General features: G+C 41.8%; 1 protein-coding gene across 2 annotated transcripts in view; it reads right to left on the bottom strand.

Moving 5' to 3' along the window:
• Positions 1-26,165, bottom strand: part of EYA3 (EYA transcriptional coactivator and phosphatase 3) — a 634,133-nt gene that overhangs the window by 326,682 nt on the left and 281,286 nt on the right. For both annotated transcript variants that reach the window (XM_053707122.1, XM_053707121.1), the window contains 2 exons: positions 17,957-18,134; positions 17,199-17,341 (listed from right to left, as the gene is read on the bottom strand). In XM_053707122.1, the coding sequence (XP_053563097.1) occupies positions 17,199-17,341; positions 17,957-18,134 (321 nt within the window). The remainder of the gene's footprint in view (positions 1-17,198; positions 17,342-17,956; positions 18,135-26,165) is intronic.

Below are 26,165 nucleotides of genomic sequence, written 5' to 3'. Positions count from 1 at the left end.
AACCCGATTTGCATAGCTAGATAATCTATGATGGTTCCTAAGAAGATCACTCTTTTAGTTGGAACAGAGAACTTTTCCCCAGATTAATCTTCCAACCATGGGAACGAAGAAACGCCAGCAGGATCTTCGTATCAGATTCTGCTAGTTGAAAGGATGCCGCCTGAACCAGAATGTCATCCAGATAAGACGCCACTGTGATTCCTGAGACCGAATTACTGCCAATCGAGCTCCCAGGACCTTTGAGAAAATTCTGGGAGCTGTGGCAAGGCCAAATGGAAGCGCTACAAATTGAAAATGTTGGTCTAGATAGGCAAACTTCAGATATTTGTGATGATCCTTGTGAATGGGAATGTGCAGATATGCATCCTTCAGGTCTATTGTTGTTATGAATTGACCCTCTTGAATCAACGGCAGAATGGAGCAGATAGTCTCCATCTTGAAAGACGGCACTCTGAGGAACTTGTTTAGATCTACTCTTTAGATCTATAATGGGCCTGAAAGTTCCCTCTTTTTTGAGAACCACAAACAGGTTTGAGTAAAACCCAAGACCCTGTTCCTGACTTGGGACAGGAACTTTCACTCCCAAAAGGGAAAGGTCCTGCACACATCTTAAGAATGCCTCTCTTTTTATCTGGTCTACAGATAATCTTGAGAGGTGGAACCTGCCTCTGGGAGGAAAAGTCTTGAACTCTAACTTGTACCCCTGAAAAACAATGTCGACTGCCCACGGGTCTCGGAGATCTCGTTCCCAAGCCTGCGCGAACAGAGAGTCTGCCCCCCACATAAACCGATCCCAGATCAGGGGCAACCCCTTCATGCTGACTTGGCTTCAGCTGCAGGTTTCTTGGATTGCTTCCCTCTGTTCCAGGGCTAACAAGGCTTCCAAGAGGGCTTGGATTGTTACTGTTTGGTAGAGGCAGGGGAAGAATTACCTCTGAAGTTAAGAAAGGAACGAAAACTAGTCTTACGTCCCTTCAGTTTGTTCTTCTTGTCTTGAGGCAGAAAAGATCCTTTACCACCCGCGATATCAGAAACAATTTCTGCCAATGCTGGCCCGAACAAGGTCTTTCCCTTGTAAGGGATTGCCAAAAGCTTAGATTTTGAAGAAACATCAGCAGACCAAGATTTAAGCCATAGCGCTCTATGCACCAAGATAGAAAGCCAGATATTTTGGCCCCCAACTTAATGACCTGCAAAGAAGCATCCGTGATAAAGGAATTATCAACTTAAGAGCCTTTATCCTATCCTGAATCTCTTCCAAAGGGGTTTCAGTTTGCAAGGACTCAGACAAAGGGTCAAACCAATAGGCTGCCGCACTGGTTACTGTAGCAATGCACACTGCCGGTTGCCATTGTAATCCTTGATGAGCATACATCATCTTCAAAAAGGCCTCCAGCTTTTTATCCATAGGATCCTTGAAAGAGCAACTATCTTCAATAGGGATAGTAGTTCTCTTAGCCAAGGTAGAGATCACCCCTTCCACTTTGGGAACCGTCTGCCATGACTCCTTGATGGAGTCTATAACCGTGAACATTTTTCTAAAGAGAGGGGGGAAAAAGTATTCCTGGCCTCTCCCATTCCCGGGTAATAATATCCGTGGCACGGTCTGGGACTGGGAACACCTCCCCAGGAGAGGGAACATCAAAGTATCTAATTTACTCAACTTTTTATGGTTGACAACGATAGGCTTATCAGAGTCGTCCAAGGTAGCTAAAAACATAATTTATGCTTACCTGATAAATTCCTTTCTTCTGTAGTGTGATCAGTCCACGGGTCATCATTACTTCTGGGATATTACTCTTCCCCAACAGGAAGTGCAAGAGGATTCACCCAGCAGAGTTGCATATAGCCCCTCCCCTCTACGTCACCCCCAGTCATTCGACCAAGGACAAACGAGAAAGGAGGAACCAAGGGTGTAGTGGTGACTGGAGTATAATTTAAAAATAAATACCTGCCTTAAAAACAGGGCGGGCCGTGGACTGATCACACTACAGAAGAAAGGAATTTATCAGGTAAGCATAAATTATGTTTTCTTCTGTTAAGTGTGATCAGTCCACGGGTCATCATTACTTCTGGGATACCAATACCAAAGCAAAAGTACACGGATGACGGGAGGGATAGGCAGGCTCTTTTATACAGAAGGAACCACTGCCTGAAGAACCTTTCTCCCAAAAATAGCCTCCGAGGAAGCAAAAGTGTCAAATTTGTAAAATTTGGAAAAAGTATGAAGCGAAGACCAAGTTGCAGCCTTGCAAATCTGTTCAACAGAGGCCTCATTCTTGAAGGCCCAAGTGGAAGCCACAGCTCTAGTAGAATGGGCTGTAATTCTTTCAGGAGGCTGCTGTCCAGCAGTCTCATAAGCTAAACGTATTATACTACGAAGCCAAAAGGAAAGAGAGGTTGCCGAAGCCTTTTGACCTCTCCTCTGACCAGAGTACACGACAAACAGAGAAGACGTTTGTCGAAATTCCTTAGTTGCCTGTAAGTAAAATTTTAGGGCACGAACTACGTCCAGATTATGTAGTAAGCGCTCCTTCTTTGAAGAAGGATTTGGACACAAAGAAGGAACAACAATCTCTTGATTGATATTCCTGTTAGTAACAACCTTGGGTAAGAACCCAGGTTTAGTACGCAGAACTACCTTATCCGAATGAAAAATCAAATAAGGAGAATCACAATGTAAGGCTGATAATTCAGAGACTCTTCGAGCCGAGGAAATAGCCATTAAAAATAGAACTTTCCAAGATAACAACTTTATATCAATGGAATGGAGGGGTTCAAACGGAACGCCCTGTAAAACGTTAAGAACAAGGTTTAAACTCCATGGCGGAGCAACAGTCTTAAACACAGGCTTAATCCTCGCTAAAGCCTGACAAAAAGCCTGAACGTCTGGCACTTCTGACAGACGTTTGTGTAACAGAATAGACAGAGCTGAGATCTGTCCCTTTAATGAACTAGCAGATAAACCCTTTTCTAAACCTTCTTGTAGAAAAGACAATATCCTAGGAATCCTAACCTTACTCCAAGAGTAACCTTTGGATTCACACCAGTATAGGTATTTACGCCATATTTTATGGTAAATCTTTCTGGTAACAGGCTTCCTAGCCTGTATTAAGGTGCCAATAACTGACTCAGAAAACCCACGTTTTGATAAAATCAAACGTTCAATTTCCAAGCAGTCAGCTTCAGAGAAGTTAGATTTTGATGTTTGAAAGGACCCTGTATCAGAAGGTCCTGTTTCAGAGGTAGAGACCAAGGTGGACAGGATGACATGTCCACCAGGTCTGCATACCAAGTCCTGCGTGGCCATGCAGGTGCTATCAGAATCACTGATGCTCTCTCCTGTTTGATTCTGGCAATCAATCGAGGAAGCATCGGGAAGGGTGGAAACACATAAGCCATCCTGAAGTCCCAAGGTGCTGTCAGGGCATCTATTAGGACTGCTCCTGGATCCCTGGATCTGGACCCGTAACGAGGAAGCTTGGCGTTCTGTCGAGACGCCATGAGATCTATCTCTGGTTTGCCCCAACGTCGAAGTATTTGGGCAAAGACCTCCGGATGAAGTTCCCACTCCCCCGGATGAAAAGTCTGACGACTTAAGAAATCCGCCTCCCAGTTTTCCACTCCCGGGATGTGGATTGCTGACAGGTGGCAAGAGTGAGACTCTACCCAGCGAATTATCTTTGATACTTCCATCATTGCTAGGGAGCTTCTTGTCCCTCCCTGATGGTTGATGTAAGCTACAGTCGTGATGTTGTCCGACTGAAACCTGATGAACTCCCGAGTTGTCAACTGGGGCCAAGCCAGGAGGGCATTGAGAACTGCTCTCAATTCCAGAATGTTTATTGGCAGGAGACTCTCCTCCTGACTCCATTGTCCCTGAGCCTTCAGAGAATTCCAGACGGCACCCCAACCTAGAAGGCTGGCGTCTGTTGTTACAATTGTCCAGTCTGGTCTGCTGAATGGCATCCCCCTGGACAGGTGTGGACGAGAAAGCCACCATAGAAGAGAATTTCTGGTCTCTTGATCCAGATTCAGAGAAGGGGACAAGTCTGAGTAATCCCCATTCCACTGACTCAGCATGCACAATTGCAGTGGTCTGAGATGTAAGCGAGCAAATGGCACTATGTCCATTGCCGCTACCATTAAGCCGATTACCTCCATGCATTGAGCCACCGATGGGTGTTGAATGGAATGAAGGGTGCGACAAGCACTTTGAAGTCTTGTTAACCTGTCCTCTGTCAGATAAATCTTCATTTCTACAGAATCTATAAGAGTCCCCAGGAAGGGAACTCTTGTGAGTGGAACGAGTGAACTTTTCTTTTCGTTCACCTTCCATCCATGTGACCTTAGAAATGCCAGTACTAACTCTGTATGAGACTTGGCAGTTTGAAAGCTTGAAGCTTGTATCAGAATGTCGTCTAGGTAGGGAGCTACCGAAATTCCCCGCGGTCTTAGTACCGCCAGAAGAGCACCTAAAACCTTTGTGAAGATTCTTGGAGCTGTAGCCAATCCGAATGGAAGAGCTACAAACTGGTAATGCCTGTCTAGAAAGGCAAATCTTAGATACCGGTAATGATCTTTGTGAATCGGTATGTGAAGGTAAGCATCCTTTAAATCCACTGTGGTCATGTACTGACCCTCTTGGATCATGGGTAAAATTGTCCGGATAGTCTCCATTTTGAATGATGGAACTCTTAGGAATTTGTTTAGGATCTTTAAATCCAGGATTGGTCTGAAAGTTCCTTCTTTTTTGGGAACCACAAACAGATTTGAGTAAAACCCTTTTCCCTGTTCCGACCATGGAACTGGATGGATTACTCCCATTAACAATAGTTCTTGTATGCAGCGTAGAAACGCTTCTTTCTTTGTTTGGTTTGTCGACAACCTTGACAGATGAAATCTCTCTCTTGGAGGAGAGTGTTTGAAGTCCAGAAGGTATCCCTGAGATATTATCTCTAGCGCCCAGGGATCCTGGACATCTCTTGCCCAAGCCTGGGCGAAGAGAGAAAGTCTGCCCCCCACTAGATCCGATCCCGGATCGGGGGCCCTCAATTCATGCTGTTTTAGTGGCAGCTGCAGGCTTCCTGGCCTGCTTGCCCTTGTTCCAGGACTGGTTAGGTCTCCAGCCTTGTCTGTAGCGAGCACCAGATCCTTCTTGTTTTGGAGTAGTGGAAGTTGATGCTGCTCCTGCTTTGAAATTCCAAAAGGAACGAAAATTAGACTGTCTAGCCTTAGGTTTGGCTTTGTCTTGAGGTAGGGCGTGGCCCTTACCTCCGGTAATGTCAGCGATAATTTCTTTCAAACCAGGCCCAAATAAGGTCTGTCCCTTGAAAGGTATATTAAGTAATTTGGACTTAGAAGTTACATCAGCTGACCAGGATTTTAGCCACAGTGCTCTGCGCGCCTGAATGGCGAATCCGGAATTCTTAGCCGTAAGTTTAATTAAATGTACTACGGCTTCCGAAATGAATGAATTAGATAGCTTAAGTACTCTAAGCCTGTCTGAAATGTCGTCCAGCGTAGTTGAACCAAGATTCTCTTCTAGAGACTCAATCCAGAATGCCGCTGCAGCCGTGATCGGCGCAATGCATGCAAGGGGTTGCAATATAAAACCTTGTTGAACAAACATTTTCTTAAGGTAACCCTCTAATTTTTTATCCATTGGATCTGAAAAGGCACAGCTATCCTCTACCGGGATAGTGGTACGTTTAGCTAAAGTAGAAACTGCTCCCTCCACCTTAGGGACCGTTTGCCATAAATCCCGTGTGGTGGTGTCTATTGGAAACATCTTTCTAAATATTGGAGGGGGTGAGAACGGCACACCGGGTCTATCCCACTCCTTAGAAATAATTTCAGTTAGTCTTTTAGGTATAGGAAAAACGTCAGTACTTGTTGGTACAGCAAAATATTTATCCAACCTACACATTTTCTCAGGTATTGCAACTGTGTTACAATCATTCAGGGCCGCTAACACCTCCCCTAGTAAAACACGGAGGTTTTCCAGCTTAAATTTAAAATTTTAAATATCTGAATCCAATCTGTTTGGATCAGAACCGTCAGCCGCAGAATGAAGCTCTCCGTCCTCATGTTCTGCAAGTTGTGACGCAGTATCTGACATGGCCCTAACATTATCAGCGCACTCTGTTCTCACTCCAGAGTGATCACGCTTGCCCCTTAGTTCTGGTAATTTAGCCAAAACTTCAGTCATAACAGTAGCCATCTCTTGTAATGTAATTTGTAATGGCCGCCCAGATGTACTTGGCGTCGCCATATCGCGCACATCCCGAGCGGGAGATGCAGGTACTGTCACGTGAGGCGAGTTAGTCGGCATAACTCTCCCCTCGTTGTTCGGTGAAATTTGTTCAATTTGTACAGATTGACTTTTATTTAATGTAGCATCAATGCAGTTAGTACATAAATTTCTATTGGGCTCCACCTTGGCTTTAGTACAAATAGTACAGGTCTCATCTTCTGAATCAGACATGTTTAACAAACTAGCAAATAAACTTGCAATTTGGAAATACTATACAAGTAAAATACAATGAAAAAAACGAACTGTGCTTAAAAAGCACTGGATATATATAACAGATGAAATCAATCAGCTTTGAAAAACAAAATGCAACTTAGCAAAGGCTTGTACACAGTAGCAAGAATTAACTAACCCTGAGGCATAAAAAAGTTAAAGAATAAACGTTTTTTATCACAGTCAACTACAATCTTACAGCTCTGTTAGATTACTTCCCTCAAATTAGCTTTGAAGATCCCTGGGTTCTGTAGAGATAAACCGGAACATGCAGGAAAAAACAATGAGCTTTGACTGAAATTTTTGATGCGTAGTAAAAGCGCCAAAAAAAGGTCCCACCCCCTCACATACAACAGTGAGAGAGATTGCAAACTGTCATAATTAGATCCAGCAACTGCCAAGTGGAAAAATAGTGCCCAAACATTTTATTCACCCAGTACCTCAGAAAATGAAAACGATTTTACATTCCAGCAAAAACGTTTAACATAATTAAGAATTATTAAAAAGCCTGTTGTATTTCTATTAGGCTAAAGTCTTACATACACAGTGTAATTCCAGTGAAGTACCATTCTCCAGAATACTAAAATAAATTATACATACATGATATAATGTCGGTATGGCAGGATTTTCTCAGCAATTCCATTGTTAGAAAATAAAAACTGCTACATACCTCTTTGCAGAATAAACTGCCCGCTGTCCCCTGATCTGAAGTTTACCTCTCCTCAGATGGCCGAGAAACAGCAATATGATCTTAACAACTCCGGCTAAAATCATAGTAAGAACTCTGGTAGATTCTTCTTCAAACTCTACCAGAGAAGGAATAACACACTCCGGTGCTATTAAAAAAATAACAAACTTTTGATTGAAGAAATAAACTAAATAAAATCACCATAGTCCTCTCACACATCCTATCTAGTCGTTGGGTGCAAGAGAATGACTGGGGGTGACGTAGAGGGGAGGGGCTATATGCAACTCTGCTGGGTGAATCCTCTTGCACTTCCTGTTGGGGAGGAGTAATATCCCAGAAGTAATGATGACCCGTGGACTGATCACACTTAACAGAAGAAACATCCTTTAGTAAAACACGGAGGTGCTCCAGCTTGGATCTGAAGGAAACCACTTTACACTATCCGAATCTGAGAGTTCACCCTCAGAGGCTACAGAAGTATCCGCCTTTTCCGACCTATGGGAAAGAGCAACTTGGTTAGCCTGAGACGGATCAGATACCCTACGGTCTAACTCAACAATCTTCCTCTTATGCCTCCTTTGCAGCATAGGGATGGCCACTAGCGCCTCAGATACTGCTGAGGATACCTGGGCAGCAATCTCAGTTTTCAAAAATACTCCATCAGGAGAGAGTGAGGAAGCGCAGCGCACTGCGAGAGATGATGGCACAGTTTGGGACACTTGTGGGGAAGGCTGTGGGGAAGGCTATGGCATTGCCTGGACAGCATCCACTTGAGAGAATGGCGACTCAGAATCAAACAATTTATCTTTGTGCAATAAAGTTCTTTCAACACAAGAACTACAAAAGGGCAAGGGTGGTTCAACTTGGGCCTCCAAACAAAGCTTGCATTCCTGAGCAGATATAGGCTCTAAGTCCATATTGCAAATAATGAGTACACAGCAAAAAAAAATATTTTTTTGAAACTTTAATGCAAAAGCAGAACTGTCTCTTTAAGACTACCATTTAAACAGGGAACAAACAGTGCCCGCAAATTATGAACAGAAAAAAACCTCTCAATAAGGAATAAGAAATGGTCTTTTAAACTCACAATAAATATATAACACCCCTTGGGCACCTCTACACCACAGCGCTACACTGTGGTGTTAACCTGACCTCCCTTAGCTGAAGACCGAGAAGCTGCAGAATTCCACTCCGGGCAGGCAGGGGCCAACAAGGAGACACACACAGTCAGCGAAACTCAGAGAAAAGGCGCCAAGAGAAAGCGTGCACCACGTCTGGGGAAGAAGAGCCCGCCCCCTACGATGCCATCAGAGCATTAAAAAAAAAAAAAATTTGCGAAAAAATGGAACAGAGACCGTATGTAACACACTATATAGCAAACAACCCTTGTAACTGAGCCACCAAGAAACAGTTTCTCTCATAGAACTAGGTCCACAATGCCCTTCTAGCCTGTTTAATTACTCCTGATCTCAGGAGGATACTTGTCCCAGAAAAGGTGCATAAAGAAAATCTTAGCCAGCTTAAAGGGACACTGAACCCAAATTTTTTTCTTTCGTTATTCAGATAGAGCATGCAATTTTAAACAACTTTCTAATTTACTCCTATTATCAATTTTTCTTTGTTCTCTTGCTATCTTAATTTGAAAAAGAATGCATCTAAGCTTTTTTATGGTTCAGACCTCTGGACAGCACTTTTTTATTGGTGGATGAATTTATCCACCAATCAGCAAGAACAACCCAGGTTGTTCATCAAAAATGGGCCGGCATCTAAACTTACATTCTTGCATTTCAAATAAAGATACCAAGAGCATGAGAATCAGTAAATATGTTATGACAACACCTAAATTGCAAGGTGGATTGGGTCTTCCCAACTTAATTTATTATAGATATGCAGTATTTTTGCAAAGAATTGTGGACTGGAATATTCATAAAAAATACAAAAGATGGGTAGACATGGAGCATGGAATAGCCCGAACACAGAACCTTAGCAAACCATGTTGGGCCTTCAAACCACAAAAAAACATAACTTCCTGGACGACTATCACCATAGCAGAAACCTACAAACTTTGGAATAGGATTTTAATTCTGCTTCCAAACCTTTCCTCTAGACCCTCACCTTTAACATCTCTTATAAAGAATGGAGAATTTGACTTAGGGCCTAACATAAATAAACACTCCTATCCCTCCCATCTCCAAGACTTCCCAGTCTGCTGGCAAGTTCAAAATGAACAGAACAAACCACAAATAGAATTAACACAACAAGGCTTTTCCTGTTTATCTAATTGGTTTACGTACAGACGAACCCATAACTTCCCATCAACACATACGCAATTCCCAAATATGACTAGACCATTGACTACATTCGAACAATTATGCATAAGAACTCCCCCAATTCGCCATACCCTCTCACTGATATATAAGATATTGATTACACCATTCCCAGGACACCCTATCCCATACCTAGAGAGTTGGGAAAAAGACCTAGGAATAATAATTCCACAACACATAAGGACAAGGATAATTAGCACAACACTGAAAACCTCTATCTCCACAGCCACTACAGAAATTAACTTAAAGCTGTTCCATAGGTGGTACTATACACCTCAAAAATTACACCGATTATTTCATAAATCTAAAAATAAATGCTGGCGATGTGGCCATGACAACAGCGGTATGGCTCACATGTGGCGGTGGTGCACGGCCATCCAAAACCTATGGAGATCTGTTATATCCGAAATAGAGGACATACTTGAAACACAATTCCCACTAGACCCCCTACTATGGCTATTAAACAAACCCCCTAAAATAAAACATAAACCCTCCCTCAAATTATTTTTCATAATGTCAAACAGTATAAAATTCTTGATAGCCAAAAAATGGAGGTCAAAGGACCCCCCCCCCCCAATATAGAAATGTGGGTTTAAAGGGTATCTGAGCTAATCCACCTTGAAGAGCTTTATTTCTTAAAAACTGACAGGATGGAAATATACTCGGAGATCTTAATAACATAGGAAACATACCTTAAAGATAACTAGATAGGGCTGACACTTGACATTATCCTAGAAGGGAAAGGGACACGTTTGTTGGAGGTTATTGGTACTCATGGTAGATCCTATTATAGCTTATCTCTCGAGAGATAACCCACGTCAAAAAACAGAATTTATGCTTACCTGATAAATTTCTTTCTCCTACGGTGTGTCCGGTCCACGGCTTCATCCTTACTTGTGGGATATTCTCTTCCCCTACAGGAAATGGCAAAGAGAGCACACAGCAAGAGCTGTCCATATAGCTCCCCCTCTGGCTACGCCCCCCAGTCATTCGACCGACGGTTAGGAGAAAAAGGAGAAACCATAAGGTGCCGTGGTGACTGTAGTGTAAAGAAAAATAAAAATTTTAAACCTGACTAAAAGCCAGGGCGGGCCGTGGACCGGACACACCGTAGGAGAAAGAAATTTATCAGGTAAGCATAAATTCTGTTTTCTCCTACATTGGTGTGTCCGGTCCACGGCTTCATCCTTACTTGTGGGAACCAATACCAAAGCTTTAGGACACGGATGAAGGGAGGGAACAAGTCAGGTAACCTAAATGGAAGGCACCACTGCTTGCAAAACCTTTCTCCCAAAAACAGCCTCCGAAGAAGCATAAGTATCGAATTTGTAAAATTTGGCAAAAGTATGCAGAGAAGACCAAGTCGCTGCCTTACAGATCTGTTCAACAGAAGCCTCATTCTTGAAAGCCCATGTGGAAGCCACAGCTCTAGTAGAGTGAGCTGTAATTCGTTCAGGAGGCTGCCGGCCGGCAGTCTCATAGGCCAAACGGATGATGCTTTTCAGCCAAAAGGAAAGAGAGGTAGCAGTAGCTTTCTGACCTCTCCTCTTACCAGAATAGACGACAAACAAAGAAGATGTCTGTCTGAAATCCTTCGTTGCTTCTAAATAGAATTTCAAAGCACGAACTACATCTAAATTATGTAACAAACGTTCCTTCTTCGAAACTGGATTCGGACACAGAGAAGGAACCACTATTTCCTAGTTAATATTCCTGTTGGAAACCACTTTTGGAAGAAAACCAGGCTTTGTACGTAAAACTACCTTATCTGTATGAAATACCAGATAGGGTGAAACACACTGCAAAGCAGACAATTCAGAAACTCTTCTAGCAGAAGAAATAGCAACCAAAAACAGAACTTTCCAAGATAGTAACTTAATATCTATGGAATGTAAGGGTTCAAACGGAACCCCTTGAAGAACTGAAAGAACTAAATTTAGACTCCATGGAGGAGTCAAAGGTCTGTAGACAGGCTTGATTCTGACTAAAGCCTGTACAAACACCTGTACATCTGGCACGGCTGCCAGACGTTTGTGCAACAAAACAGACAGAGCAGATATCTGTCCTTTTAGAGAACTAGCTGACAAACCTTTATCCAAACCCTTGTGGAGAAAGGAAAGTATCCACGGAATTTTAATTTTACTCCAAGGGTATCCCTTGGAGTCGCACCAACAGATATATTTTTTCCATAGTCACAGGCTTCCTGGCCTGAATCAGAGTATCTATAACCGAATCTGAAAACCCACGCTTAGATAGAATCAAGCGTTCAATTTCCAAGCAGTCAGTTGCAGAGAGACTAGATTTGGATGTTCGAATGGACCTTGTACTAGAAGATCCTGTCTCAAAGGTAGCTTCCATGGTGGAGTCGATGACATATTCACCAGGTCTGCATACCAAGTCCTGCGTGGCCACGCAGGAGCTATCAGAATCACCGAGGCCTTCTCCTGTTTGATCCTGGCTACAAGCCTGGGAAGGAGAGGCAACGGTGGAAACACATAAGCTAGATTGAACGACCAAGGCGCCACCAATGCATCCACTAGTGTCGCCTTGGGATCCCTGGATCTGGACCCGTATCGAGGAACCTTGAAGTTCTGACGAGACGCCATCAGATCCATATCTGGAGTGCCCCATAGTTGAGTTAACTGGGCAAAGACCTCCGGGTGGAGTTCCCACTCCCCCGGATGGAAAGTCTGACGACTCAAATAATCCGCCTCCCAGTTGTCTACTCCTGGGATGTGAATTGCAGATAGATGGCAGGAGTGATCCTCCGCCCAATTGATGATCTTGGATACCTCTCTCATCGCCAAGGAACTCTTTGTTCCCCCCTGATGATTGATGTACGCTACAGTCGTCATGTTGTCCTACTGAAATCTTATGAATCTGGCCTTCGCTAGTTGAGGCCAAGCCAGGAGCGCATTGAATATCGCTCTCAGTTCCAAAATGTTTATCGGGAGAAGAGACTCTTCCCGAGACCATAGACCCTGAGCTTTCAGGGAGTCCCAGACCGCGCCCCAGCCTAAGAGACTGGCGTCGGTTGTGACGATGACCCACTCTGGTCTGCGGAAACTCATTCCCTGAGTTAGGTGATCCTGAGTTAACCACCAGCGGAGTGATTCTCTGGTTACCTGGTCTACTTGAATCTGGGGAGACAAGTCTGCATAATCCCCATTCCACTGTTTGAGCATGCACAGTTGCAATGGTCTTAGATGAATTCGAGCAAAAGGAACCACGTCCATTGCTGCAACCATTAATCCTATTACCTCCATGCACTGAGCTATGGAAGGCTGAGGAATAGATTGAAGAACTTGACAAGCGTTTAGAAGTTTTAACTTTCTGACCTCTGTCAGAAATATCTTCATTTCTACAGAATCTATTATTGTTCCCAGAAAAGGAACCCTTGTGGACGGGGACAGGGAACTCTTTTCTATGTTCACCTTCCACCCGTGAGACCTGAGAAAGGCTAAGACAATGTCTGTATGAGCCCTTGCTTTGGGAAGAGACGCCGCTTGGATTAGAATGTCGTCTAGGTAAGGTGTTACAGCAATGCCCCTCGGCCTTAGAACCGCTAGAAGGGACCCTAGCACCTTTGTGAAAATTCTGGCAGCAGTGGCTAAACCGAATGGAAGAGCCACGAACTGGTAATGTTTGTCCAGAAAGGCGAACCTCAGGAACTGATGATGATGATCTTTGTGGATAGGAATATGCAGGTACGCATCCTTTAAGTCCACGGTAGTCATATATTGACCCTCCTGGATCGTTGGTAAAATCGTCCGAATGGTTTCCATTTTGAATGATGGAACTCTGAGGAATTTGTTTAGAATTTTTAAATCCAGAATTGGCCTGAAGGTTCCCTCTTTTTTGGGAACTACAAACAGATTTGAGTAAAAACCCAGACCTTGTTCCGCTGTTGGAACTGGGTGTATCACTCCCATCTTTAATAGGTCTCCTACGCAATGTAAGAATGCCTGTCTCTTTATCTGGTCTGAAGATAAGCGAGACATGTGGAACCTTCCCCTTGGAGGAAGTTCCTTGAACTCTAGAAGATACCCCTGAGAGACTTTTTCTAGTGCCCAGGGATCCGGAACATCTCTTGCCCAAGCCTGAGCAAAGAGAGAAAGTCTGCCCCCTACTAGATCCGGTCCCGGATCGGGGGCTACCCCTTCATGCTGTCTTGGTAGCAGCAGAAGGCTTCTTGGCCTGTTTACCCTTGTTCCAGCCTTGCAATGGTTTCCATGCTGGTTTAGGCTGGGAAGCGTTACCCTCTTGTCTAGAGGCTGCAGAGTTAGGAGCCGGTCCGTTCCTGAAATTGCGAAAGGAACGAAAATTAGATTTATTCTTAGCCTTGAAAGGCCTATCCTGTGGGAGGGCATGGCCCTTTCCCCCAGTGATGTCTGAAATAATCTCCTTCAATTCTGGCCCGAAAAGGGTCTTACCCTTGAAAGGAATATTAAGCAATTTTGTTTTGGACGACACATGCGCCGACCAAGATTTTAGCCAAAGCGCCCTGCGCGCCACTATTGCAAAGCCTGAATTTTTCGCCGCTAATTTTGCTAATTGAAAAGCGGCATCCAAAATAAAGGAATTAGCCAACTTTAGTGCGTGAATTCATCATATGGAGTCTCCTTTTGGAGCAAATTTTCTAGTTCCTCGAACCAAAAAGACACCGCCGTGGTGACAAGAATAATGCACGAAATTGGTTGAAGAAGGAAACCTTGCTGAACAAATATCTTTTTAAGCAATCCTTCCAATTTTTTATCCATAGGATCTTTGAAAGCGCAACTGTCCTCAATAGGAATAGTTGTGCGCTTGGCTAACGTTGAAACTGCCCCCTCTACCTTAGGGACCGTTTGCCATGCGTCCCTTCTGGGGTCGACAATGGGGAACATTTTCTTAAATATAGGAGGGGGAACAAAAGGTACACCTGGCTTCTCCCACTCCTTAGTCACTATGTCCGCCACCCTCTTGGGTATCGGAAAAGCATCAGCGTGCACTGGGACCTCTAAGAATTTGTCCATTTTGCACAACTTCTCTGGAATCACCAAAGAATCACAATCATCTAGAGTAGCTAGTACCTCCTTAAGCAGGGCGCGGAGATGTTCTAGCTTAAATTTAAATGCCACGATATCAGGTTCTGCCTGCTGAGAAACTTTTCCTGAATCAGAAATTTCTCCCTCAGACAGACCCTCCCTCACTGCCAACTCAGATTGATGTGAGGGTATAACAGATAAATTATCGTCAGCGCCAACTTGCTCATCTTCTGTATTTAAAACTGAGCAATCACGCTTTCTGGGAAATGCTGGCAGCTTGGATAAAAGATATGCTATAGAATTATCCATTACTGCTGTTAATTTCTGCATAGTAACAAGCATTGGCGCTTTAGATGTACTAGGTATCGCCTGCGCGGGCAAAACTGGTGTTGACACAGAAGGAGAGGATGATGAACTATCCCCACTACCTTCACTTAAAGAATCATCTTGGGCAATCTTATGAAATGTGACAGTACTGTCCTTATTTTGTTTGGACGCCATGGCACAATTTGCACATACATTTAATGGGGGAACCACCTTGGCTTCCATACACACAGAACATATGCTATCTGTTAGACAGATTTAGGCAGGCTATTAATGCAAAAAATTAAATTTAAACAAAAACCGTTACTGTCTCTTTAAACAATAAAAAGAGCACACTTTGTTTCTGAAAGATCGAAAAACTATCAAAGAAACGTCCGATCTTTATGAAAATTACACCCTAGTGTCTTAATGCCTTGAAAGTATTGCACCCCAAATTTCAAGTCTCTAACCCCAAAAATGAGCAAACCGGAGTAAAAAGTACAAATTACTGCTTTAACCACACTACAGTCCCTGCCACAGCTTTGCTGCGGCTTTTACCTTCCTTTAGGGGTTATTCTCCACAGTAATAAGCCTTTCTGAGTCCTTTTCTGAGCTACAGGACCCTCTCACATGAAGCTGCATGCACTGCCTATGGAAGTAACTGCACAACTGAGGAGCGAAAATGAGGCCTCCTCCTTCTGCATACTAGAGTGAAGGGGTCTTTCTGACTAGATTAGGCGTCTAACCAAATGCCAGGCGTAATAAACGTTCCCAAAAGTGTTTAAAAGTTCACAAAACACTCCAAATGTCACATAAATATGATAAAAACTAATCGATTTAGCCCACAATAGTGTCAACCAGCATAGAGCCCAATTTATAAGCCTTAATTCTGTTACTGAGTCTAAGAAAATGGCTTACCGATCCCCTAAGGGAAAACTGACAGTCTTCTAGCATTACAATGTCTTGTTAGAAATTAGACTGGTCATACCTGAAGCAGATAAGTCTGCAAACTGCTCCCCCCAACTGAAGTTCTCTGGTTTCAACAGTCCTGCGTGGGAACAGCAATGGATTTTAGTTACTGGTGCTAAAATCATACTCCTCTTTTAACAGAAATCTTCTTCACTTTCTGTTGTAGAGTAAATAGTACAAACCGGCACTATTTTAAAATAACAAACTCTTGATAGAAGAAATAAAACTACAACTAACACCACATACTCTTTACCAACCCCGTGGAGATGCTACTTGTTCAGAGCGGCAAAGAGAATGACTGGAGGGCGGAGCCAGAGGGGGAGCTATATGGAAAGCTCTTGCTGTGTGCTCTCTTTGCCATTTCCTGTAGGGGAAGAGAATATCCCACAAGTAAGGATGAAGCCGTTGGTTAACCCAGTCCAATGTTAAGTTATTAAAAAGGAATTAGCTTAAAACATAACACGTGATGTCTCGCTTTCAATGTATTACCTTGGAGCTGTGTCTCCACAACTTGTAATTCTACCTTTATAATTTGTTAAATAAAGCTGATTCAAAACAAAAAAAAAAAAAAGATACCAAGAGCATGAAGAAAATTTGATAATAGGAGTAAATTAGAAAGTTGCTTAAAATGTCATGCTCTATCTGAATCACAAAAGAAAAAAATGGGTTCAGTGTCCCTTCAAGTGCCAGGGTTTTTAAGATAAAAAAAATGCCACTTACCTTACACCTTTGCCTGACCAACAGGGAGACAGCTCCAGGAATGGGAGGAAGGCGCCCCTCACAGGGTCCTGCAAATGAAATAATGAACAGAGTAAGCCTACTCTGGCATATTATAAAGGGCAGCAAAATTGTTAGGAATGCGCAGTGAGGCCTAACCCACAACTTCCTAACTTTTTTAAAGCTACCACAGCCCTACTGAAGAGACAAAAGTGGAGTACAGCTAAACCCAGCACGTCAGGGAAGATCAGAGCAAGCTTGCCAAGGCTTCCAAAATAAAATCTTGATAGAAGAATCTTGGACACCTAAATTTCACCTCCTCCTTGCACCTTAGGCAAAGAGAATGACTGGGGGTTGTGGAAAGGCAAGTGATACTTAACAGCTTTGCTGTGGTGCTCTTTGCCTCCTCCTGCCAGGAGTTCTATTCCCAACAGTAATTTATGATCCCGTGGACTCACCGTGTCATAAGAAAGAAATTTAGTTTTTACAGAGGTGGTCAGAGCGGGGTATTAGAAAGTAAGAAACAAAAGGATATACCAGTGTTTTACCAATTAAATGAATTCAACTACATATACATTTTATAAAATATTTCCAATCTATTTACACTAACTTTAAAGAACATAGTGATATCAGACACCTACCTCAAGGTCACCGTCTTGCAATGAAGAGGAGTCCGCTTTTTTTCCCTTTCCTCTGTTTTTCAAATGGATGCTTTTCCTACTTTGGTCATCTATTTCCTTACTGCCCATTGCTCTTGCCCCTTGCTGGCTTTCTGCATTGTCACCTGATAAAGTAGTATTAAATTATTTCAACAATTAAAAAAAAAAAACAATTGAACAATACTCAGAGCAATGTACAGATTCTACCTTCCTCAAATTTGAGAATGTATGCAACATCTGTGTAATCAAAATCATGCACAAGCAATCAACATTGAAAACTAATGCCCAAAAAAATGAAGATACAAGATAAAAGGATAAGTAACACGAATTAATGTAAATATTGAAGATTTGTGGTTTAAGAAACCATTTAACCCTAAAAATACATTTACCGTATATCAAATGATCAACATCCAAGTATGGCTGGACACATTTTTATTTGAGTTATATTAAATTTAAGCATCCAAAATATTAAGGTGCTAACAATATTGTTTTTAAAGGAGAAAAAACAGAAACAACCTAAAATGTAGCAGCCAGGAACCACGGCTATCAAATTTTGTTAAAACTTAACTTATGATAACATTTTCTAGACGTGTAAAAATAAAATTATAACTTTTTGTAATGTACCAAGTGTGCACTGCCATACAGAGAGCAGCTATATAAAGCATAAGTAGACCCTTACAGAACAAAATGAAGGCCAAGCTCCCATAAAAGCAGTAGAAAAGCTTGTCAGGTATACATACCGGATGCCGGTCTCTGGGTGCCTTGTGCTAGGGTGGTGGCTTCTGGTTTCTGTTGGAACGCTGGTGTTATTACAGAGCTACTCTCTGTTACACTAGAAGTTGTGGCTGCTGAAAAGCTTTGATTTGGGTAACACTGCTGGTACTGATTCTGTCCAAGGATAGTGTATGTTGGGTATTCCTAAATTAAAGATGAATAAAAGAATGAATACATGTTACAAATAGTGTACAGGATAAAGCCTAGCCAAAAGAGATCATTGCTTATAGTGGAATGCAGTAATTATTTTATAATATTTAATATATAGCATATACAAATATACAGAACTTTTGTATAATGTTTATACCAAAAGGCAAGCAAGTAAAAGATCTGGCTTAACCAAGATCATTTTGTCAATAGGGACGGCAAGGGTCAAACCACAACAGTATCAAACAACAAACACAAGTGTTTATGGACTTCATATTAGTATGGTGAAAATCATTTATTTTGTGTATACATTTAAACACATGGTAGTAGGATGCAGCATATGGAGACATTACACCATCTAGCATATTTCCTGCAGATAAACCTGAATCATTTGTTGTTCCATTTATCAGCATTTTAAAAATAATATAGTTTATTATTTATTTACTTATAACAAAAAACTGAATGTATGCTTACCTGATAAATTTCTCTCTCTTGTGATGTATCGAGTCCACGGATTCATCCATACTTGTGGGATATTCTCCTTCTCTACAGGAAGTGGCAAAGAGAGCACCCACAGCAGAGCTGTCCATATAGCTCCTCCCTAAGCTCCGCCCCCCAGTCATTCGACCGAAGGCTAGGAAGAAAAAGGAGAAACTATAGGGTGCAGTGGTGACTGAAGTTTTTTAATTAAAAAACATAATTTATGTAAGAACTTACCTGATAAATTCATTTCTTTCATATTAGCAAGAGTCCATGAGCTAGTGACGTATGGGATATACATTCCTACCAGGAGGGGCAAAGTTTCCCAAACCTCAAAATGCCTATAAATACACCCCTCACCACACCCACAATTCAGTTTAACGAATAGCCAAGAAGTGGGGTGATAAAAAAGTGCGAAAGCATATAAAAAAAGGAATTGGAATAATTGTGCTTTATACAAAATCATAACCACCACAAAAAAAGGGCGGGCCTCATGGACTCTTGCTAATATGAAAGAAATGAATTTATCAGGTAAGTTCTTACATAAATTATGTTTTCTTTCATGTAATTAGCAAGAGTCCATGAGCTAGTGACGTATGGGATAATGACTACCCAAGATGTGGATCTTTCCACACAAGAGTCACTAGAGAGGGAGGGATAAAATAAAGACAGCCAATTCCTGCTGAAAATAATCCACACCCAAAATAAAGTTTAACGAAAAACATAAGCAGAAGATTCAAACTGAAACCGCTGCCTGAAGTACTTTTCTACCAAAAACTGCTTCAGAAGAAGAAAATACATCAAAATGGTAGAATTTAGTAAAAGTATGCAAAGAGGACCAAGTTGCTGCTTTGCAGATCTGGTCAACCGAAGCTTCATTCCTAAACGCCCAGGAAGTAGATACTGACCTAGTAGAATGAGCTGTAATTCTCTGAGGCGGAATTTTACCCGACTCAACATAGGCAAGATGAATTAAAGATTTCAACCAAGATGCCAAAGAAATGGCAGAAGCTTTCTGGCCTTTCCTAGAACCGGAAAAGATAACAAATAGACTAGAAGTCTTACGGAAAGATTTCGTAGCTTCAACATAATATTTCAAAGCTCTAACAACATCCAAAGAATGCAACGATTTCTCCTTAGAATTCTTAGGATTAGGACATAATGAAGGAACCACAATTTCTCTACTAATGTTGTTGGAATTCACAACTTTAGGTAAAAATTCAAAAGAAGTTCGCAACACCGCCTTATCCTGATGAAAAATCAGAAAAGGAGACTCACAAGAAAGAGCAGATAATTCAGAAACTCTTCTAGCAGAAGAGATGGCCAAAAGGAACAAAACTTTCCAAGAAAGTAATTTAATGTCCAATGAATGCATAGGTTCAAACGGAGGAGCTTGAAGAGCTCCCAGAACCAAATTCAAACTCCAAGGAGGAGAAATTGACTTAATGACAGGTTTTATACGAACCAAAGCTTGTACAAAACAATGAATATCAGGAAGAATAGCAATCTTTCTGTGAAAAAGAACAGAAAGAGCAGAGATTTGTCCTTTCAAAGAACTTGCGGACAAACCCTTATCTAAACCATCCTGAAGAAACTGTAAAATTCTCGGTATTCTAAAAGAATGCCAAGAAAAATGATGAGAAAGACACCAAGAAATATAAGTCTTCCAGACTCTATAATATATCTCTCGAGATACAGATTTACGAGCCTGTAACATAGTATTAATCACGGAGTCAGAGAAACCTCTTTGACCAAGAATCAAGCGTTCAATCTCCATACCTTTAAATTTAAGGATTTCAGATCCTGATGGAAAAAAGGACCTTGTGATAGAAGGTCTGGTCTTAACGGAAGAGTCCACGGTTGGCAAGAGGCCATCCGGACAAGATCCGCATACCAAAACCTGTGAGGCCATGCTGGAGCTACCAGCAGAACAAACGAGCATTCCTTCAGAATCTTGGAGATCACTCTTGGAAGAAGAACTAGAGGCGGAAAGATATAGGCAGGATGATACTTCCAAGGAAGTGATAATGCATCCACTGCCTCCGCCTGAGGATCCCGGGATCTGGACAGATACCTGGGAAGTTTCTTGTTTAGATGGGACGCCATCAGATCTATTTCTGGAAGTTCCCACATTTGAACAATCTGAAGAAATACCTCTGGGTGAAGAGACCATTCGCCCGGATGCAACATTTGGCGACTTAGATAATCCGCTTCCCAATTGTCTACACCTGGGATATGAACCGCAGAGATTAGACAGGAGCTGGATTCCGCCCAAACCAAAATTCGAGATACTTCTTTCATAGCCAGAGGACTGTGAGTCCCTCCTTGATGATTGATGTATGCCACAGTTGTGACATTGTCTGTCTGAAAACAAATGAACGATTCTCTCTTCAGAAGAGGCCAAAACTGAAGAGCTCTGAAAATTGCACGGAGTTCCAAGATATTGATAGGTAATCTCACCTCCTGAGATTCCCAAACTCCCTGTGCCGTCAGAGATCCCCACACAGCTCCCCAACCCGTGAGACTTGCATCTGTTGAAATTACAGTCCAGGTCGGAAGCACAAAAGAAGCCCCCTGAATTAAACGATGGTGATCTGTCCACCATGTTAGAGAGTGCCGAACAATCGGTTTTAAAGATATTGTTTGAGATATCTTCGTGTAATCCTTGCACCATTGCTTCAGCATACAGAGCTGAAGAGGTCGCATGTGAAAACGAGCAAAGGGGATCGCGTCCGATGCAGCAGTCATAAGACCTAGAATTTCCATGCATAAGGCTACCGAAGGGAATGATTGTGACTGAAGGTTTCGACAAGCTGCAATCAATTTTAGACGTCTCTTGTCTGTTAAAGACAGAGTCATGGACACTGAATCCATCTGGAAACCCAGAAAGGTTACCCTTGTCTGAGGAATCAAAGAACTTTTTGGTAAATTGATCCTCCAACCATGATCTTGAAGAAACAAGTCGATTCGTATGAGATTCTGCTAAATGTAAAGACTGAGCAAGTACCAAGATATCGTCCAAATAAGGAAATACCACAATACCCTGTTCTCTGATTACAGACAGAAGGGCACCGAGAACCTTTGTAAAAATTCTTGGAGCTGTAGCTAGGCCAAACGGCAGAGCCACAAACTGGTAATGATTGTCCAGAAAAGAGAATCTCAGGAACTGAAAATGATCTGGATGAATCGGAATATGCAGATATGCATCCTGTAAATCTATTGTGGACATATAATTCCCTTGCAGAACAAAAGGCAAGATAGTCCTTATAGTTACCATTTTGAACGTTGGTATCCTTACATAACGATTCAATATTTTTAGATCCAGAACTGGTCTGAAGGAATTCTCCTTCTTTGGTACAATGAAGAGATTTGAATAAAACCCCATCCCCTGTTCCTGAACTGGAACTGGCATAATTACTCCAGTCAACTCTAGATCTGAAACACATTTCAGAAATGCTTGAGCTTTTACTGGATTTACTGGGACACGGGAAAGAAAAAATCTCTTTGCAGGAGGTCTTATCTTGAAACCAATTCTGTACCCTTCTGAAACAATGTTCTGAATCCAAAGATTGTGAACAGAATTGATCCAAATTTCCTTGAAAAAACGTAACCTGCCCCCTACCAGCTGAGCTGGAATGAGAGCCGCACCTTCATGTGGACTTAGAAGCAGGCTTTGCCTTTCTAGCTGGCTTGGATTTATTCCAGACTGGAGATGGTTTCCAAACTGAAACTGCTCCTGAGGATGAAGGATCAGGCTTTTGTTCTTTGTTGAAACGAAAGGAACGAAAACGATTATTAGCTCTACTTTTACCTTTAGATTTTTTATCCTGTGGTAAAAAAGTTCCTTTCCCACCAGTAACAGTTGAAATGATGGAATCCAACTGAGAACCAAATAATTTGTTACCCTGGAAAGAAATAGAAAGTAAAGTTGATTAGAAGCCATATCAGCATTCCAAGTTTTAAGCCATAAAGCTCTTCTAGCTAAAATAGCTAGAGACATAAACCTGACATCAACTCTGATAATATCAAAAATGGCATCACAGATAAAATTATTAGCATGCTGAAGAAGAATAATAATGTCATGAGCATCACGATGTGTTACTTGTTGCGCTAAAGTTTCCAACCAAAAAGTTGAAGCTGCAGCAACATCAGCCAAAGATATAGCAGGTCTAAGAAGATTACCTGAACACAGATAAGCTTTTCTTAGAAAGGACTCAATTTTCCTATCTAGAGGATCCTTAAACGAAGTACCATCTGACGTAGGAATAGTAGTACGTTTAGCAAGGGTAGAAATAGCCCCATCAACTTTAGGGATTTTGTCCCAAAATTCTAATCTGTCAGACGGCACAGGATATAAATGCTTAAAACGTTTAGAAGGAGTAAATGAATTACCCAATTTATCCCATTCTTTGGAAATTACTGCAGAAATAGCATTAGGAACAGGAAAAACTTCTGGAATAACCACAGGAGCTTTAAATACCTTATCTAAACGTTTAGAATTAGTATCAAGAGGACTAGAATCCTCTATTTCTAAAGCAATTAGAACTTCTTTAAGTAAAGAACGAATAAATTCCATTTTAAATAAATATGAAGATTTATCAGCATCAACCTCAGAGACAGAATCCTCTGAACCAGAGGAGTCATCAGAATCAGAATGATGATGTTCATTTAAAAATTCATCTGTAGGGAGAGAAGTTTTAAAAGATTTTTTACGTTTACTAGAAGGAGAAATAACAGACATAGCCTTCTTTATGGATTCAGAAACAAAATCTCTTATATTATCAGGAACATTCTGCACCTTAGATGTTGAGGGAACTGCAACAGGCAATGGTACTTTACTAAAGGAAATATTATCTGCTTTAACAAGTTTGTCATGACAATCAATACAAACAACAGCTGGAGAAATAGCTACCAAAAGTTTACAGCAGATACACTTAGCTTTGGTAGATTCAGCACTTGACAGCGATTTTCCTGTAGTATCTTCTGGCTCAGATGCAACGTGAGACATCTTGCAATATGTAAGAGAAAAAACAACATATAAAGCAAAATTGATCAAATTCCTTAAATGACAGTTTCAGGAATGGGAAAGAATGCCAAAGAACAAGCTTCTAGCAACCAGAAGCAATAAAAAATGAGACTTAAATAATGTGGAGACAAAAGCGACGCCCACATTATTTGGCGCCTAAATGCTTTTTGGCGCCAAAAATGACGCCACATCCGGAACGCCGATATTTTTGGCGCGAAATAACGTCAAAGAATGACGCAACTTCCGGCGACACGTATGACGCCGGAAACGGAAATAGAATTTTTGCGCCAAAAAAGTCCGCGCCAAGAATGACGCAATAAAATGAAGCATTTTCAGCCCCCGCGAGCCTAACAGCCCACAGGGAAAAAGTCAAATTTTAAGGTAAGAAAAAATGGTCAAATCAAAATGCATTATCCCAAATATGAAACTGACTGTCTGAAAATAAGGAAAGTTGAACATTCTGAGTCAAGGCAAATAAATGTTTGAATACATATATTTAGAACTTTATAAACAAAGTGCCCAACCATAGCTTGGAGTGTCACAGAAAATAAGACTTACTTACCCCAGGACACTCATCTACATATAGCAGATAGCCAAACCAGTACTGAAACGAGAATCAGCAGAGGTAATGGTATATATAAGAGTATATCGTCGATCTGAAAAGGGAGGTAAGAGATGAATCTCTACGACCGATAACAGAGAACCTATGAAATAGACCCCTTAGAAGGAGATCACTGCATTCAAATAGGCAATACTCTCCTCACATCCCTCTGACATTCACTGCACGCTGAGAGGAAAACCGGGCTCCAACTTGCTGCGGAGCGCATATCAACGTAGAATCTAGCACAAACTTACTTCACCACCTCCATCGGAGGCAAAGTTTGTAAAACTGAATTGTGGGTGTGGTGAGGGGTGTATTTATAGGCATTTTGAGGTTTGGGAAACTTTGCCCCTCCTGGTAGGAATGTATATCCCATACGTCACTAGCTCATGGACTCTTGCTAATTACATGAAAGAAATATATTACCTGTCTTAAACAGACAGGGCGGGCCGTGGACTCGATACATCACAAGAGAAAGAAATTTATCACGTAAGCATAAATTCTGTTTTCTCTTGTAAGATGTATCGAGTCCACGGATTCATCCATACTTGTGGGATACCAATACCAAAGCTTTAGGACACGGATGAAGGGAGGGACAAGACAGGTACCCTAAATGGAAGGCACCACTGCTTGTAGAACCCTTCTCCCAAAAATAGCCTCCGAAGAAGCAAAAGTATCGAATTTGGAAAATTTGGAAAAAGTATGAAGCGAAGACCAAGTTGCCGCCCTACAAATCTGTTCAACAGAAGCCTCATTTTTAAAAGCCCATGTGGAAGCCACTGCTATAGTAGAATGAGCAGTAATTCTTTCAGGAGGCTGCTGGCCAGCAGTCTCATAAGCCAAACGGATGATGCTTTTCAGCCAAAAGGAAAGAGGTAGCCGTAGCCTTTTGACCTCTCCGTTTACCAGAATAAACAACAAACAATGAATATGTTTGACGGAAATCTTTAGTTGCTTGTAAGTAGAACTTTAAAGCACGAACCACATCAAGATTGTGCAACAGACGTTCCTTCTTTGATGAAGGATTAGGACACAGAGAAGGAACAACAATCTCCTGATTGATATTCCTATTAGAAACAACCTTAGGAAGAAACCCAGGTTTGGTACGCAAAACCACCTTATCTGCATGGAAAACTAGGTAAGGCGAGTCATACTGTAAAGCAGATAACTCAGAAACTCTTCGAGCCGAAGAGATAGCAACTAAGAACAGAACTTTCCAAGATAGAAGCTTAATATCTATGGAATGCATAGGTTCAAACAGAACCCTTTGAAGAACATTAAGAACCAAGTTTAGGCTCCATGGTGGAGCAACAGGTTTAAATACAGGCTTGATCCTGACCAAGGCCTGACTAAACGCTTGAACGTCTGGGACATCTGCCAGACGTTTGTGTAAAAGAATAGACAAAGCAGATATTTGTCCTTTAAAGGAACTAGCTGATAATCCCTTCTCCAATCCTTCTTGGAGAAAGGACAAAATTCTAGGAATCCTAATCTTACTCCATGAGTAACCCTTGGATTCACACCAACAAAGATATCTGCGCCAAATCTTATGATAGATTTTCCTGGTGACAGGCTTTCTAGCCTGAATCAGGGTATCAATGACTGACTCAGAGAAACCACGCTTTGATAGAATCAGGAGTTCAATCTTCAAGCAGTCAGACGCAGAGAAATTAGATTTGGATGCTTGAATAGACCTTGGATTAGAAGGTCCTACCTCATTGGCAGAGTCCACAGTGGAACAGATGACTTGTCCACCAGGTCTGCATACCAAGTCCTGCGTGGCCATGCAGGCGCTATCAGAATCACTGAAGCTCTCTCCAGCTTGATTCTGGCAACCAGACGTGGGAGGAGAGGAAACGGTGGAAATACATAAGCCAGATTGAAGGACCAGGGCACTGCTAGAGCATCTATCAGTACCACC

The sequence above is a fragment of the Bombina bombina genome, chromosome 3, assembly GCF_027579735.1.
Source record: "Bombina bombina isolate aBomBom1 chromosome 3, aBomBom1.pri, whole genome shotgun sequence".
Lineage (NCBI taxonomy): Eukaryota > Metazoa > Chordata > Amphibia > Anura > Bombinatoridae > Bombina > Bombina bombina.
The sequence above is the reverse complement of the archived record's forward strand: the minus strand, read 5'-3'. Positions and strand labels throughout refer to the sequence as shown.